The 17,229-nt window shown below is 32.6% G+C and overlaps 1 protein-coding gene across 2 annotated transcripts in view; it reads left to right on the plus strand.

The window, feature by feature from the left end:
• Window positions 1-17,229, plus strand: part of LTBP1 (latent transforming growth factor beta binding protein 1) — a 439,704-nt gene that overhangs the window by 381,093 nt on the left and 41,382 nt on the right. For both annotated transcript variants that reach the window (XM_051976131.1, XM_051976132.1), the window contains exons 25-26: window positions 12,333-12,458; window positions 15,139-15,282. In XM_051976131.1, the coding sequence (XP_051832091.1) occupies window positions 12,333-12,458; window positions 15,139-15,282 (270 nt within the window). The remainder of the gene's footprint in view (window positions 1-12,332; window positions 12,459-15,138; window positions 15,283-17,229) is intronic.

A 17,229-nucleotide genomic window follows, 5' to 3' on the forward strand; every position in this document is an offset into this window, starting at 1 on the left:
TATATGTATATGTGTGTGTATGTGTGTGTATATATATATATGTATGTATATATATATACATACATATATAGTATGTACATATGTATGTTTGTATTATTAAAAATAATTGATAATAAGAAAGGTAGCTGCAAATTTTTCCCTGCCATTTTATTCTTCAGGCACAGTAACTGTTTCTAAAATAAAAATTTTTATGGTTTACTAAGTGTCAGGTTGATATATTTAATCATTCAATCAACAATCATTTATCAGGCAGCTCTCAGATATGAGGTACTAGGCTACATATTAGAGAAATAAAGTAAAACATGAGGTGTCACTGTCCTCAAGGAACTTAAATTTTATTGGAAGAGAAGCATATTAAATAGAACTATGACTTCATATGAGAATTCCACTTACTAAAAACAGTAAAACCATTCTGTACTAACTAGCTAGTTTCACGGGTTATTATGGCTAAAATCTCACCATCTAGAAGTCAGTTCAGTTCAGAAGGGCTTATTAAGCACCTACTATGTGTCCAGTTACTATCCTAGACACTAGGAATCCATAGACAAAGATGAAATAGTTCCCATCATCAAGGAATGCACATTTTAATGGAAGGAAGTGACATGTACACAGATAACTAAGTTTGAAGAATTTACAAAATAGACAAAAACTTTTTTTTGAAAGATATCAGAAAAGACCTTTTAAAAGGTATGGCATTTAATCATAGTCATAAAGAAGCTGGTGATTCTGTTTATCAAAAGTGACAAAATAGAATCTTTTTTAAATTTCTAAACTTCTCAGCATTTAGCCAGCTATTTTTAATATCAAACTATTTTTTAAAGCCATTACAGTTTGGTAAGATCTTCTGGGTTTATGTTCCATTGATATAAACATGGAGAACCCACAGTCTCCATTCCCTGCTACTGGGAGGAAATGAAGAAAGAATTTTATCAATGTTGGTATCACTTACGTGTTGGTATCACTAAAAGAAATGCTTCCCTATTGTATGAATTAAAAACTCACATTTTAATTTTTTAAAAATCATTAAATTATTTTTGTCCCTATTTTTTTTATTGTTTAATCAGCCTGTCAAAGCAGTTCTTATACATTTTCTTCCAAAATGACATCTTTTACTAATTGAGTTATAAACATGTTACAAAATTTAATTTTTAACATTTATATTGTATAACTAAAACAAATCATATTTCCCTCAAAATATTCAATTTCACCTTCATACATAGTTTAAGATATTTATAAATACTTTTCCTTATTTAATTTGCATTTCTTAGACTTAGAAGACAGAATTAGGCACAATAATCGGTGTCAGATAACTCCAACCAACTGAGTTTGTTTCCTGTTGTGAGCTTTTTCTTCTCAAAATGCAGCCAGGTGATAAAAGTTCAGATCTTTTATTATTTCCAATATAGCCTGGTTAGCTTAGAGGCCTATCTCTCTGCTTGGTTCCAAGAGCTCTCTCCAAATGTCTTTAAATCCAAAGGTCTGGTCCTTCAGCCTCTGTCTCTGCTTTCTTCAGCCTCCAGCCAGCTCCAGTCTTCATGTCATTCCGGTGAAATCTCGACTTGTAGCATCTTCCTCTCTGAAGCACTCTCCGACTGGCCCATTGGCCTATTTATGCTCCTTCCAGAGAGAGGGATTATGGGTAGTTCTACTTAGTACCTTGTTTCAGGTTCTGCCCAAAACATCTTCTTGTAAGATTAGATCAACTCTAATTACTTAGCAGTTAGTAAGGATTCCAACATCTCCCCCTTTCTTTTGTTTTAAAACATAGGGGGTTCCTGAGGGGGTACACATAAATCCATCAATATGGGCCAGAACTTTGTAACAGATATACATGGTATACATAAATCCATCAATATGGGAGGCATTATACATAATTTACAAAAGCACACAGCAATATAACACAGGCTAGTGGTAATGTAATGTAACAACATAAATCGACCTGAAAATTTACAAATGTCCATAAGTCCTAGAAATAGTCCATAAGGAATCCATTGTTCATTAGTTCATGCGCCAGGAATCTAATAATTCCTGTAAGCTCTGAAGTACTGCAAAAAGTCTCATCAACAATTTTTCATCTCAGGGAATCCAGTGATTCTTGCTGGTTTTTCAGGAACTGAAAGCTGAAGATTTTAAAGTTCTTTTGACAGTTCATTGTTAGCCATCTGATTCCTTTTCCACCTGTGGAAATATAAGCAGATCCTCTTCCCCAAGCAGTTAACCTATCTAATTCTCTTCTGTTTACCACTTTTGGGATTTCTCCTCATCATCTGGTAATTACATTGGAGCTGTTTGCATTGGATATTGTCTTGTTGTCTTAAAAGGCCTGTATTCTTCCCAACTGTAATCCTGATTGCTTTTCTGTTGGTTGATGACATCAGAGTTCTGAATTTCTAAAGTCTCTCTGGGTGTAACCTCAGCTGCTATCATGCCCCACCTGTCCTTTGATCAATACTTTGGAGCTGGGTCTTGCCTCTCCTTCCTCTGGGTCAATATACATTTAGAGGCCCAGTGAAAGCCTCGGTTACATTTTGGACATGGGGTTTTGGGTTTTCTCTCACCCTGTCTTCTCACTCTATCTCCATTTCTACATTGAGCTCTCAAATGTCCAATTTTTCCGCACTGAAAACATCGACGAGTTTCTCTAGAATTCCTCTGCCAAGAAGGACCTTGTCTTTCCATGTTCATCATAGTCTGGGCATAATAAGCATTTGTGCCCACTGTGGCACAGTGTCTTATGATTTCTTCTAAAGGAGCATCTTTGTCTAGCCCCCATATAATTCTTTTGCAAACCTCATTGGCATTTTCCTTAACCAAATGTTTAGTCATTATTTCAGTTGCTGCATTGTCTCCAATGGTTCTTATTACAGCTGTTTGTAAACGTCCCACAAAATCTGCAAAAGGTTCATTGGGACCTTGCTCTATTTTTGTGAAAACATTATTTCCATCTTTCTGTCCAGGGAGAGAATTCCAAGCTTTTATTGCAGCCTTAGAAATTTGCTCATACACTGTTATGGGATAATAAATCTGTTCTGAACTCTCTGCATACTGACCTTCACCAGCTAGTTGGTCAAAAGCAACTTGTACAATAGCTCCTGTTTGCCTATTGCGTTGGGCTTGAATCCTACATAATTCATGAAACTCTGAAAGCCACAATAAATTTTGTCCCGGTTTTAGACAAGTTTTCGTTATGGATTTCCAGTCATTCGGGGTTAGGATTTCATAAGACAAATTATCTAGTAACATCTTCACATAAGATGATGTAGCCCCATAAAGAGTGCAACCCTTTTTCAAATCTTTAATTTTTCCCAAATTAAAAGCAGTGTATTTTCTCTCTTTTTGACCTGAGGAGTTGAGCTCTTCAATCACAGGATATGCATTTATAAAATCAGATATATCTTCTCCTTCATTTTTTGCTTTAATTAATGCTTTTTCTAATCTTGTTAAATTCTGCTTTACAGGAGAAGCTGACTGTGTTTCTGTCTCTCTCCCTCCCCCTTGTTCCACCCATGAAGGGTTAATTGCGGGGGGAGGGTCATGAGATGTGGAATCACCTAATTCCTCCTTCTGTGAAGTATCATACTCAGAATTGTAATTAACTCCATTCTCATCTGATTCGTCCTCCTTTTCACCTAGTAAAGTTGGCACTTCCTCCTGTACTTTCCTTTTCATCATTCTATCACTTAAATAACTTCTTATAGCCAATTGTATTACATTATATGTATTAATTATTGAGTTAGGCCCATTTTTATCATAGAATTGACAAAGATCCTCTCCAACCAATTTCCATTCATTTAGATCTAATTCCTTATCAAGAGAGAAACAAGGACATATGTCCTTTACAGTTTGTAAAAGTTCAGTGATTTGCTGTAAACTTATAATTAAACCTTGGCTTTCCATAATTTTGACAATGCTCTCTAAACATTTTCCTTGAACAGAAACAGACTGTTTTCTAAATATCTGTCCCATCTTAGCTGAAATTCTACTTTAACTCTTCTAACAAAATTTCTTTGTTGCACTCACCCTAATTTCTGGGTTGAAGTTTTTTCCACTGGATCAGGATCAGAGGCTTTTCCACTTGAATCAGGATCGGAGCTTTTCCACTGAAATCCACTGAGGGGGGGGGGTCTGTTAGCCCCACGTTGGGCGCCAAAATGTGGTGAGCTTTTTCTTCTCAAAACACAGCCAGGTGATAAAAGTTCAGATCTTTTATTGTTTCCAATATAGCCCGGTTAGCTTAGAGGCCTATCTCTCTGCTTGGTTCCAAGAGCTCTCTCCGAATGTCACCAAATCCAAAGGTCTGGTCCTTCAGCCTCTGCCTCTGCTTTCTTCAGCCTCCAGCCAGCTCCAACTCTTCATGTCATTCCCAGAGAAATCTCGACTTGTAGCGTCTTCACTCTCTCAAGCACTCTCCGACTGGCCCATTGGCCTATTTATGCTCCTTCCAGAGAGAGGGATTATGGGTAGTTCTACTTAGTACCTTGTTTCAGGTTCTGCCCAAAACATCTTCTTGTAAGATTAGATCAACTCTAATTACTTAGCAGTTAGTAAGGATTCCAACAGTTTCCTCATCAGTAAAATGAGTTGTTTGGTTTAGATTTTTTTTTTTTGGCCCTTTACAACACTAAATTTACAATTCAAATTCCAGAGAGCCATATTTTAGTTTCATATAGAAAAATTTGATCTTATATTCTGAGCTCTCCAGTATCTCCTTATTATCTGGATTCTGTAAGGAAAAGAGAATAAATATTTATAAAACGCCTACTACATTCTAAGAATTATGCTAAGCATTTCAAATATTTTATTATTCTTCACAAAAGCTCAAGATTAAGTACTTTTATTATCTCCATTTTACATTTGAGGATACTGAATGATAAGCAGCCTTCTCCTGATCATATAGCTGACGTCTATATTAATTTGAACCCAGATCTTCTTGATTCCATGCCTAGTGCTCTTTCCATTGTGCTATATCTCCCTGCTGCCTCTTTAAATATAGACTTAATGAATAGAATCACAAAATATCAGAGTTTAAAAGGAATCTCAATAGATAATTAATCTAAAATATTCCTTAAAAGAGATATCTTCTACTATACATAATAAGTAGTTGTCCAACTTTTATTTGAGGACCTTCACTGGGAGAGAATCCTTTATTTCCCAGGGCAGCTTGTGTCACGTTTGTATAGTTCTAATAGTAAATCAGCCATTTTCTTGTTTTGTCCACTTGGATGCTTGTCATAGATATTGTAACAAGCCTTTTTTTCTGTAGACTGGACTACACAAATCCTGAGGTGCTTTTCAATTCTGAGATTCCAATTTTATTTTATGTATTTTTTCATTCATGTATGCTTTTAAATTTCTTCTATTGCAAACTGCTGTTTCTATTGCTATTCCTCTTCCTTCTCCTCTTTAGCTTCAATATTCATTACATCAAATCAGAATTTAGGTGAGTTTCAGTAGAATAAATTTTATATTAACTGTTACTGTATCCAGAATCAATTTTTGGTGTAGTTTCTTGAGCATATTCTACATGTATTGCAAGAGATAAAAGAGAAGAATATTTTCAAATCTGCCCATATAAAACTAAGGTAAATAGAGACTTAAAATCAGTGAGTTCTAGAGAAATTGTCAGGTACAAAATACAGTGAGAAAAAAAAAAAAGATTTGTGATTAAGGGTAAGACTTTTTCTGGTTGCTGATTTTCCACTATTTCTTGAATGCTCTATTTTATAGCGTTTAAGGCTCTTAAATTCTTTTTTCCCTGCTTAGTCCTCTCAGAAAGGAGAAGGTTAAATTTTGCAATAGGATATCATTAGTTATTTTCTGGCTTATGTCCATTTCCTAGAAGAAAGGAGAAAAACCTCGTTTTCCATTGCGCTTAAAATCCATATTCTCTAACCTCATCATTGCTGCCAGACCTCATTGAACTATTTTAAATCTGTTTCCATACCCTATTATACTTTCTGGGTCTTCTCCAAATACCATTTTTAATTTTCTATTGATTAGATTAGAAGTGATTTTTTTCCTTTGTGCTTATCCTTCATTAACACTGACTTCTAACTTCTGTGTTGGTATATTGCTATCTCTTTAATCTCTTTTGAGCCAGTCTCCATGCCGTCTTTTAATTCCTTTTGGGCAGCTTCTCCCTCAATTTAATATCTTTCAGTCTAACTTCTTGGCTAGGGTTTACTGCCTCCAAGTTGGCTTTCTTTCCTGTCGGTAAGGAAAGTAAATACTGCATTTCCATTGAAGTATGAATCCTAAATTTCTTCCATTTCAAACCTCTTTCCTCTGAAACTCCTTTCTCAAGATTCTGGCACCAAATGATTTAGTTATTCCAAATGGTTGGCAAGCATTGGACTGAATTAGTAGTGGGTCATATCCTTTTTTATGGAGAAAACCAGTAGACACGGCACTTTTCAGTTAAATGTTAGATTCATACCATTTTTAAGCCTGATTTTTTACTAAAAGACTGAGATCTACTCTACTAATATCATTTCTTGTGTTAAGATCTGTGAATTGGTTTGAAAGTTCTATGCCATTATTTTGTATTTGGGATGGAGAGGCACTAGAAGTGAACTGAATAACCTAAAGATCCCAAAGTGATGGAGTCCAAAATAAAGGCTAGGTCTTCTGACTTCCAGATTAACATAGAAAGAATCCCAAGATAACTATTGGATTTTGGTTTTATAGCAGACATCCTTCACTTTCAGGCCTTCCAAATTGGCATAAAACATGGAGATATCAATATGGTAATTTTTAATTTCCAAAGTAAAAGAATAACGTTTAATTCCAGCTTTAGTTGTATCTATACAAGATTTCATATAGGAGAGATATATGGCCAAATGCCATTCCCTTTGCCACTGTTTGCTTTTCTAAGGTGACCCTATAGCAAAAAGGTAGTATTGTTAATGAATTTTTTCTCATTTTAGATAAATCCTATCTAGAAAGAGTAAATTGGATATTGGCATGGTAAAAATAGAAGCAGGGCAGCTAGGTGATAAATATGCAAATGAAGTCAAGAAAACTTACCTTCTTAATTCAAATCTGGCCCCAGACATTTAATAGAGCTGTGTGACCTTGGATGAGTCACTTTTCCCTATTTATTTCAGTTTCCTCATCTGTAAAGTGAACCAGAGAAGCTAATGGCAAACCACTCCAGTATCTTTGACAAGTAAACCCTAAATGGGGTTGCACAGAGTCTAATATAGATGAAAACAGCTAAACAACAAAAATAGAATTAACAAAAAATAATAGATGTGTCCAATGAGAAAACAAGCCAGTTATTTCATTATAGTGAATACAAATATGCACTTTAGGGAGTACATAAATTTATATGCATACATTTGCCTATGTGCACCTTTGTTTTAGTTGTTAATTTTGTTAATATAGATTTAAATCACAATTTGTTATTTAATTTCAAAACAAAATATGTCAGTTCATCAGCACTAGTAAGAATATGATGGTGTCTAGGTACTTCCAGTTGTTATCTGTCCAAATTTCATTTCAGTAAAGCAGTCATAGAATATGAGTGCTCTGAGAGTATGGATTGTTTCTTTTTTTTTTTTTTTTAAGTCCATTTACCTCTAGCATTTAGCACGGTGCCAGGCACATGCTTATAGACTAATGGATAAAAATTAAACCATTTTGCTGGCCATGTACCTTTCTATGAAACCTGCCTCAGGTATGATTTTCATTATTATGTATTTTTTGATGATAATTAACTTTTTCTTAGTCCAGATTATGATTTTATCACTGTCAGGAATGATGATCTGATAATCAACAAAAAATCTACTCTGTACCAGGCATTGTGTTAGATGCTGGAAAAAGAATTGCAAAAGTGGGGAAATCCCTATCCTCAGCCTTTGATCCTTTGGCAGTAAGCAGAAGGCATCTTAGCATGATCTTCCATATCATGCAACTATCAAAGCCAGCCAAATTTTGAGCCAATCATTGCAGTGTCACTTTAAAAATGAGCATATGCAGACGTAATTCTTTCTGATATTTGGAGTCCTTCTATTGTTGCATCATCATTGTCGCTCATATTAAAGAGCATCTTTCCTATGAAGCAGACAGTGCATAAATAAACACCACCTTCTCAGTTTTATAAGTCTGTAAACTGAAATTTAGAGAGGTTAAGTGGAAGACCTTGGGTTACTTAGTTAGCAAGTGTCCAATGGGATTTGAAGTGAAGTCTCAACACCAAATCTAAAACTTTTTCCAATTACAAAAACCCATTCAATCCTTGGTTCTTCTAATCTCTCTCCCTCCCTCTTCTATTTATTTTCAGTATATTTGATTAACTTTGGTTTGCTTAAAAAATAAAAATATTAATAATTTCTATGCAAAATTAGCAATCAATATACTCTCTTGTCTAGAACATCTATGTAGTCTATTAAAAATTTGGAAAAACATCTTTTGGATGATGTTTGCTAGTAACATGCATGGCTTGTTGCTAATAAAGCTTCAGACAAAATCAATTTAATACTATTAGAAAAATACAAAAATTCAAGAAAAAAAAAGTATTCTGATAAACTTTGAAATGAGTCAGTATGAAGCTGGCATGTGAAATAGAGTTTTATCTTTTGAATTCCAGTAAACACATTGGGATGATTTTCATTTGTGCTATTAATGAGGCTATCATCCTATCAGGGCTTTCATTAAAATAAATCGTGTATTGCCAAGATTTAGGTTTATTTTTACAATTTAAATCCTAATGAAAACTGTCCTGAATGTTGGAAACTATGATATGGGGAAACAACATCAAATGACTTATATTATCAAAGGAAATGCTAACAAAAAAAATTTTTTTTTGCTTTTAGGTCACTAAGTATGAAACAAATGCATCCTTTTTTAAAAATTACCTCAGCTCACTGTTGACAACACAAAACTGCTAGCCCTTATAGCACTTTCCTAAAGCATTATTTGCTTAATCATTATTAACCAGTAGGAATTGAGTGTACTTTTTTCTTTTTATTACAAATCTAAACAATTGCTTATCAAAATTTTCTATATTACTATTACTTTCAATCTCAAAAATTATAAAGGAATCAGAATTGCCTTTTGAATTTTACACCAAGTTCTCTAATTTCAAATACAACTACTGTATTGTAGTCTAGAATATCCCTGTCTTTTTTTGATAGGGCTTTGTCACAAATTTTCATTGCATTTCCTTCCTGACTTTTTTGGCCTCAAATTTCCTCATTGTCCAGCTCCCTCACAGATATGAAACAAAATATACAGAAGTTTGAAATTGTTCTTAGAGAGGTGTTACTTCTTACTATGCAAAAGCTAGTTGCTAAGTATGAAAAACACCACTTGCTTACTCCTCAGTACAAACTCTGCCTCTTGCCATCCTAGGTACCCTAATTTGGATGAAATCTTTGTCAAATGATCTTAAGATGTGGTACCTGAAACTGAACAATTCACTGCAAAATATAGCTTTAGAAAAGCATAGAAAAAAGTCAGAATGTTAGTTCCTTGCATTTTGATTCTATACTATTATTACCATTGTTTGAGTACTTTAGTTTTAGTTGTGTGTTTTTTTTTAACCAAATGCACCGTATACATGTATGAATCTTATGTACAACTAAATCTCATTTTCGTTTTCAAATGTTTAGTTGTCATCTAATCCAGATCTTTCTCATCCTGTGTTTTTTCCAGTTAGTTTTCCTAATCTAAACACAAGATTTTATATGTATCCTTCTTAAATTTCAACTTGGTTTCAGTTCAGCATTCTAGCTTGTTGAAATAATTTAAAACCTTGCTTCTGGTACCTGTTGTATTACTTATCCTTCTCTGCTTTGTGTCATCTGCAGATTTTATAAGCATATTGTGTCTTCATCCAAGTGATTTATTTAAAAAGTAAACATTTCTGGATGAGCATGAAAGATGTTACTTTAAGCAAGTCGTTTCAGGCAGATCCTGTGATGATATTTATTTAGAGATAGAAAGTTGAGTGTCTCAGAGAAAAGATGGAGGCAATGTGCTATAGAGGTCAGTGTGCTGGGGGTGAAGTAAAAAATCTCAGAATTCAGAGCTCACTCATTGGTACTAAGTATATGCTCAAGGACACACAAGTTCTTTGACCTCTTTGTGCCTCAGTATGTGCCTTAGGAATTGTTTCACTGGATCATGGACTTGAATTTTAGTCTATATTGATAGAGATTTCTTATCTGATAAAATCTTTAATAGATGACCTTAAGGAAGTGGAGCTAACAATCTGTTAGGGAAAAGGAAAAAAAGACACACAAAGTAATTGTAGATACTATACAAGATGAAGGAATTACTAATAGCTGGAAAGCTTAGGCTCATATGAGTATAATATATATTAGTATAGTTGGAGGTGACTTGAGATATCAGTGAGTTCATTCCTCTCATTTTGGGATAAAAGATCCAAGAGGAGTGAAAATGATTTGCCTATGGAAAAGATGGTATTTGAGCAGGACCTTGAAGAAGATTTAATTTTGGTAGTCATAGTTAACAATGCAGACAAAAGCACAGAGGGAGGAAAATAGAGCATTTGGGGGAACAATGGTTGGTCCAATTTGGGAGTAAGATGCAAAACATTTCTTTCAATGTGTTATACAGACCATCAGTGAAATTTCTCATAAACAAAATATGTTGTTAAAACAAAGCATGAGTGATTGCAATGTGTAATACACAATTTTTATTTAAAACATTATATTGCTATGTGAACTTGCCAATATATCTATGTATTTAAAATATTTCTTTTTCTTTTTTTTAAGTAAAAAACACAAGGGTATGATTTATAAGTGGGGACCGAGTTTTCCAATATTTTTTGATATTTTATTGGCATTTAAAGTTATCTTTAAATTACCCTGGCATGAGTTCTATCAATAAAAAGTTATTTAAAAAAAGAAAGAAAAGCATAAAAACATAAAAAAATAAAGTTATCTTTATTTCATAGTTCTGGTACTGGAGGTTTTTGGATGGGTAGGGAGTGCTTTATTCAAAAAACTTTCCTATATTTCTTTGAATTATTTTTACTTGTTTTCTTCATGATATAGCACTTATTCCATTACAGATCACAATTTGTTTATCTAGTTTTTCTAGTCATTGGATAGACACATATAGATTGTTTTCAGTTTTTTGCTGCTATACATTGCACTACTACAAATATTTTACATAAATAACTCCATAGGAGACAAAGAAAAGAGTCAAGAAGGAAAGAAAGAAATATTTCTTAAATTCTTGTGATATGCTAGGCACCTTGCTAAGTGATTTATAAATGTCTTCTTTGATCCTTATAACAATCTAGGGATGAAGATGTCACATTTATCTCAATGTCACAGATGAAGAAAATGAGGCAAATAAAGTTTAATTGACGTGACCAGGGTCTCATAATTGATAAGTGAGAGAAGCCTGAATAAGGCAAAGATCATTACCAGTTTTTTACACAAGCCCAAATTGTTTGCCAAAGTGGTTGAACAAGGTCATAACTGTACCAGCAGTGAATTTATGTACTTGCTGACATTTTATGTTCTTGTTGACATTATTATTCATAGTTATGTATCTGGTCTGTAGTTTTTATTCCAACCCCACCTTCACTAAATGTAATTTCCCAGTTCTGTCTCTCATGCCAATAGAACTTCTCTATAAAAGTAAATCAAAGTAATAGATGATGCAGTATATGTCTAATTCGGCATTTTTTAATCTATTAGAGGATAGAGATATGCTTTATCATTAGTTCTGTGGCATCCAGATAGATCATTGCAGTTTACCGAGTCCTAATATAGTTACTTCATATTATTATAAGTTACTTTCCTTTTTATTATTGTCATTCTCTTTATTCTGCCTACTTTAGTCTTCATAGTAGAGTATTTCTATTATGGCAATGTCTACAGAGACAAATGAAATGTTAGTAGATGGAGGAGTCTCTAGTAGGCATTGTCTAGGAATTAGAAACATTTCTACCTATAATATTTGCACATATTTTCAAAATGCACTGCCATAGAAAACTATTAATGGAAACACTTAGAAAATAATAACCATGATAGTTACAGATACTTTGATTGTTCTTGCAAAATGAATTATTTTGATTAATATCAGGCAAAATATTTTACTTACATGTTTTATAAAATTATAAAACATATATTAAAATTATAAAACAAGTTTTATAAATTTTTGCATGTTAAAATTTTGTAAATATTTATATTGATATTGCCATTATATACATATTACTTATTTTATACATATTAATAACATACATCTATTAATATTCTGATATTTCTCATGTCCATATATTAATAATATCATGTGTTTATTAAACTATCTTCTTATTGTGTCTGATGTGAAAATATCTCTTTTTTTGGCAGATATTGATGAATGTGTAAACAACACTATTTGTGACAGTCATGGTTTTTGTGACAATACAGCTGGTTCCTTCCGCTGTCTCTGTTATCAGGGCTTTCAGGCCCCACAGGATGGACAAGGGTGTGTAGGTGAGTTTTTAAGATTCTTTTAAAAACGGTCCCTAATTAAAAAAAAAGTTCATTTTGTCAACAGAAGACTGCTTTTCTCCAAATATTGTTTAGGCAATATTTAATCAAGATATCAGTTTGAAATATATTTATTCTATAAGTATTTAATCTTCTCTTCTGTGAATCAAATACCTTGTGAAGACATGTTCATTCAATGAAGACATTCCTTTAGAAACTGCATGAAAGGGAGTGTCAAATGATTATCGAATAAGATGAGTCATTTTATTTATTTATTTTAAAAAGATGAAGTGGATTATGCTTTTGGAAAATCAAGGAATTTTGAATTTTAAAAAGAATATTATTTTGATTTTCATTTTCTTTAAGTTCTGCTTAAACTCTTAGCAAAATAAATAGAGCTGTATAATACTTCCTATCAGAAATATAATTCAGGATGATAGGGCTTGTCTTACCAATCACCTTGAGCACTATATTTAAAGAAGAATGTTGGTAATAGTGTTGTTTCCCAGGAGTCTTATAAAGTGACACATGATTTTGTAGATTTATTTCTTTTTTTGTGAAAATGTTCTGGGATTGGTGGTAATGGAAATTCTCTTGAATATTATCAAATATACTGGAATATATTCTCATGGCATAGGCTCCTATAGAAATATTTATATATGTGTATGTGTGTCTATGTGTGTATGCACAAATACATATGTATATGTTTATATAAATATTTATGTATAGTTTATTACTGAGTGTTTTGCAGATAGTGATTTCTGGAAGCCATATTCATTATGAAGCTTATTCAGAGTAAGTTATATAAGTGGAAGGAAAAAAAATCAGTGTATCATTATAACATATAAAGATTCTATGAAATATTAAATTGTTGTCTTTATCTTCCTCAGTTGGAAAAGAATTGTTGTTTTGTCCTAGTAGCAGATGGTCTGTGAATAGGATTCATTAACTATTCAGTTTGGAAATTTGCAATTAAAGCACATTCACAGTTAAATGAACTTGGAATAAGAAATTCATTTTTCTAGTAAAAATGAATGATTTTGAGTTTTTAGTCAAATTCAAAGTTTCTCACCCTTAAGAAATCAATATAGAACTGCAATATAGTAGCTACTTTCCTAGTAACTTGGTCACTATCTGAGAAGTTTCAGGGAGGGATTGTGGGAGCTGTTTCCATGAAACTGTTGGTCTAAGTCTGTTTTTATTGTATAAATGTGTGTGTGTGTGTATGTGTGTGTATGTGTGTGTGTGTGTGTGTGTGTGTGTATTAATAATAGTTCACATTTATATGGTAGATGTCATATACCATATAAATGTGAATTATTATTAATAGCAATAACAATATGAATTAATTTTAAATAAAAATTTTAAAATTTAAATATTTTAAATCGATTTAAAATAAAAAAATGAGAGCTGTGAAATAAAGCTGCTGCATTATCCCCATTTTATAGATGAAAAACAAGGCTTTATATTTTTTTCTTTAATATGCTGAGAGGCAGATAAGTAGTATCTGGATTTGAAAGTGATTAAAAATACTTGAAATTAATTTAATTCCATATTAAAATATATTTGACAATATAACATGTACATATAAAATTAGTCCATATGTTGTTGTGAAAAAAAGTGAATTAATTATTCAGTAATTACAACTTGATAGTTATTTTTTCTATATACTTGAATATATAGAATATTCTATATTGAATATTTTGGATACTCTGAGTTCCCACTTAATCCTGCAAGGACAGCCTCAAGATTTGTTCAGGTACCTTATTTTATGTCTATGTATTAATCAAAGCATATTTTCAGTTTAAAAATTGGCTCCCATACATTTTACTGAATTATTTACTCATTAATAAATTTGTTTTAGGTAAGCTCAGGAAACAGGGTAAAATGGAAAGAGAATCATAGATGTGATTCTATTGTGAGAAAAGTCAGTTGGGAACTTAAGATTTATGTGGGTCTTTGTGCTTTCGTAATTCCTGAATAAAGAATGCTCTCTGTATACTCTTGAGTAGTCTTACTATAACTATGAAAAAAAGAATTTGATAAACTAATGGAAATTGTCATGTGAAAAAATCATCAGAGAGGTAAGTAGAAAGGAGAAAAATCATTTATATAATCTCTTGGCCCCGCTTTTTTAATACATATCCATTTTGTGGAGCATTTACTTTCTGCGTAGTTTTCAAATGAAATAGAACCTGAATGTTATGTGAATAGCATATTATTAAATTTATGGAACAGCAGCTTTTTAGAGTCATGTTTTATAAAAGTAATCATGATAAAAAAAGTCAAGGGGGGTACAGTAAAGTTTTATGAAACTTATAAATTCTGTTATTTTTTAGCATCTATGAGACTGAGCTTTACTTATTCATGAATGTCTGAATAGGATCTTAGGTCCCTTAAAACTTTATCTTTTAACATAAGCAAGAAATGTGACTTAAGAACTTTTTCTTTGAGTGTTCAGGTCCTTTACAGTACAGATAATAATCTTATTTTTAGGCATCCACTTTGCTTAAATTTAAGCAAAGGTTTAATTGCTCATTAGGGACCATCTCTGTTTTCTGTAACACTGGGATGAGCTTAACTGATAAAAAGAAAGAGTTTTCACTAATGAAAAACACATCTAAAAGAAAGAGTTTTCACTAATGAAAAACACATCTAAATCAGTTCATCCTTTGTTTTCCAGATGTGAATGAATGTGAAATGCTTAGTGGAATATGTGGTGAAGCCTTCTGTGAAAATGTAGAAGGATCCTTCCTCTGTATGTGTTCTGATGAAAACCAGGAGTATAATCCTATGACTGGACAGTGCCGCTCCAGATCCTCAACAGGTAAAGTGAAGAAAGTTTTTATGTATAAGTAGCAAGACTTTTCTCATGGGCCTAAAATGATGCATTAGTAATATTTCTATTTCTGTGCAAAATAGCCTGAGATTGTTAAGAAAGAGCCCTGAAGTTGAACTGTGATTAGGCCATAGGGACAATTAGCCAGTAAACAGGTGTTCTTTTATTAACAATAACTTGCTTTTCATTTTAAAGTTTCTGGAGAATCACAGAGTCCACAAACTGTACAGAACCTTAGATGCTATCCAATTTATCATATGACCAAGAAATGATTCTGAAGTATCTCTAAGTATTCATTTAGCTTGGCTTTAAGATTTTTATTAAGGGTAAAATAACTCTCTGTCTTGGCAGCCTATCATGCTTTTGAATTACTCTTAATTCAGAAGTTTTTTCTTATAGAAAACCTATATCTACCTCTCGGTCACTTCTATCGGTTGTCCTAATTTTTCCTTCTGGGGCTAAATGGAATAAATTTAATCACTTTTCTGCTTGACAGCTCTTCAGATTCTTGAAGACAATTATCATGGTCTTTCTAATTTTCTTTGATAAAAATTCCATTCTTTCAATAGATCATTATGTTGTATTCTTCTGATCCTCTCACCTGATTGCCTTTTCCTAGACTTAGTCCAGCCTGCCTACTCCTTTTCTAAGTTATGTAGCTCTAAACTGAACATGGTATTCCAGGTATAATCTGACTTTTTAAGCACATTTTGGTTTTTAAACAGCTTATTTGTTTCTAGGAAGACATACTAATCCCTTAAAACAGTATAATATAATGGAAACAATACTATGATCTTTTTTTTATATTCCTCAAGAGCTGTGCAAAGCAAGGTAACAAAGTGCATTATAAAATGATGTTTCATATTCCTTTTGGGCTCACAGTAAAATGATATTTACTAATTTCAAATAAAATTATGAGGCATCTTTCAATTCAACCATAGCTTGTCTTATTTTGTTTATAAAGCAAATAGCATACTGAGATGCTTCTATTTCTCTGGCATTATATCAAATCATAGATTTTTAACAAAGTTTTCACATTTCCAATACCAGTAATTTATTTGATATTTATAATCCTAAATTCTGTGATACTTAATTTTCTTCTAGCCTATCCCCATACTTTAAAGATAATTTAAGATAAATTATTTCTGTAGATAATTTTTCTTAAAAAATTCATTTCATTGACTACCATTGAGAAATTCATTCCCTATTGACTATACTGCTAATGATATTCTTATATGCAGTCAAATAAATTGGTCCTTATCAGAGACAACTTGTTAGAAGATCATACTCAATCTCTTCAGTGTTTGTAGAACCTGTGGAAGGTCCATTTCTACTTATAGTTAAAAATCAGTCATCTCTAGACTATGTTGCTCTAGGAGTAAATTGTGTGGAAAATTGAATTAAAATGCTTTTTGTAATCTCCCAGTTGGAAAGGGGGGAAAATCATGTTTACTGGTGGGAGAAATCCTAAAAGTGCTCTCTAGCTGTCTGGTCTCAATTTACCTCCTTGATGACAGTAGCTATTACCCACATTCCTTCTCTATAATTTTCCATTATAGCAAAAAGTGATTTCTCCTTTCTTAGGTTTTCTTAAATCATTTTTCCGGCTCTTTCCTTTGTTTTAATTGCTTTTCTGCTTTATGCTCATTTATAGCCTTCTATTAGACACAGCTAGACACTGCATATCCTTGCTGCTAGATGATGCATTGCATAGAGTGCCAGGCCTGAGTTAAAATTTGACCTCAAACATTAGTTGTATGATTCTGGACAAGTCACTTAATCTCTGTCATCCTCAATTTCTTCAACTTAAAAATTAGGATAATAATACCCTCTACTTTATAGAGTTACTATGAAGATCACATGAAATAGTACTTGTAAAGTGCTTAGCACAATGTCTGGCACTCAGTATATATTTAAAAAATATATGTTCCTCTT

Source organism: Antechinus flavipes, chromosome 2 (genome assembly GCF_016432865.1).
Source record: "Antechinus flavipes isolate AdamAnt ecotype Samford, QLD, Australia chromosome 2, AdamAnt_v2, whole genome shotgun sequence".
NCBI lineage: Eukaryota > Metazoa > Chordata > Mammalia > Dasyuromorphia > Dasyuridae > Antechinus > Antechinus flavipes.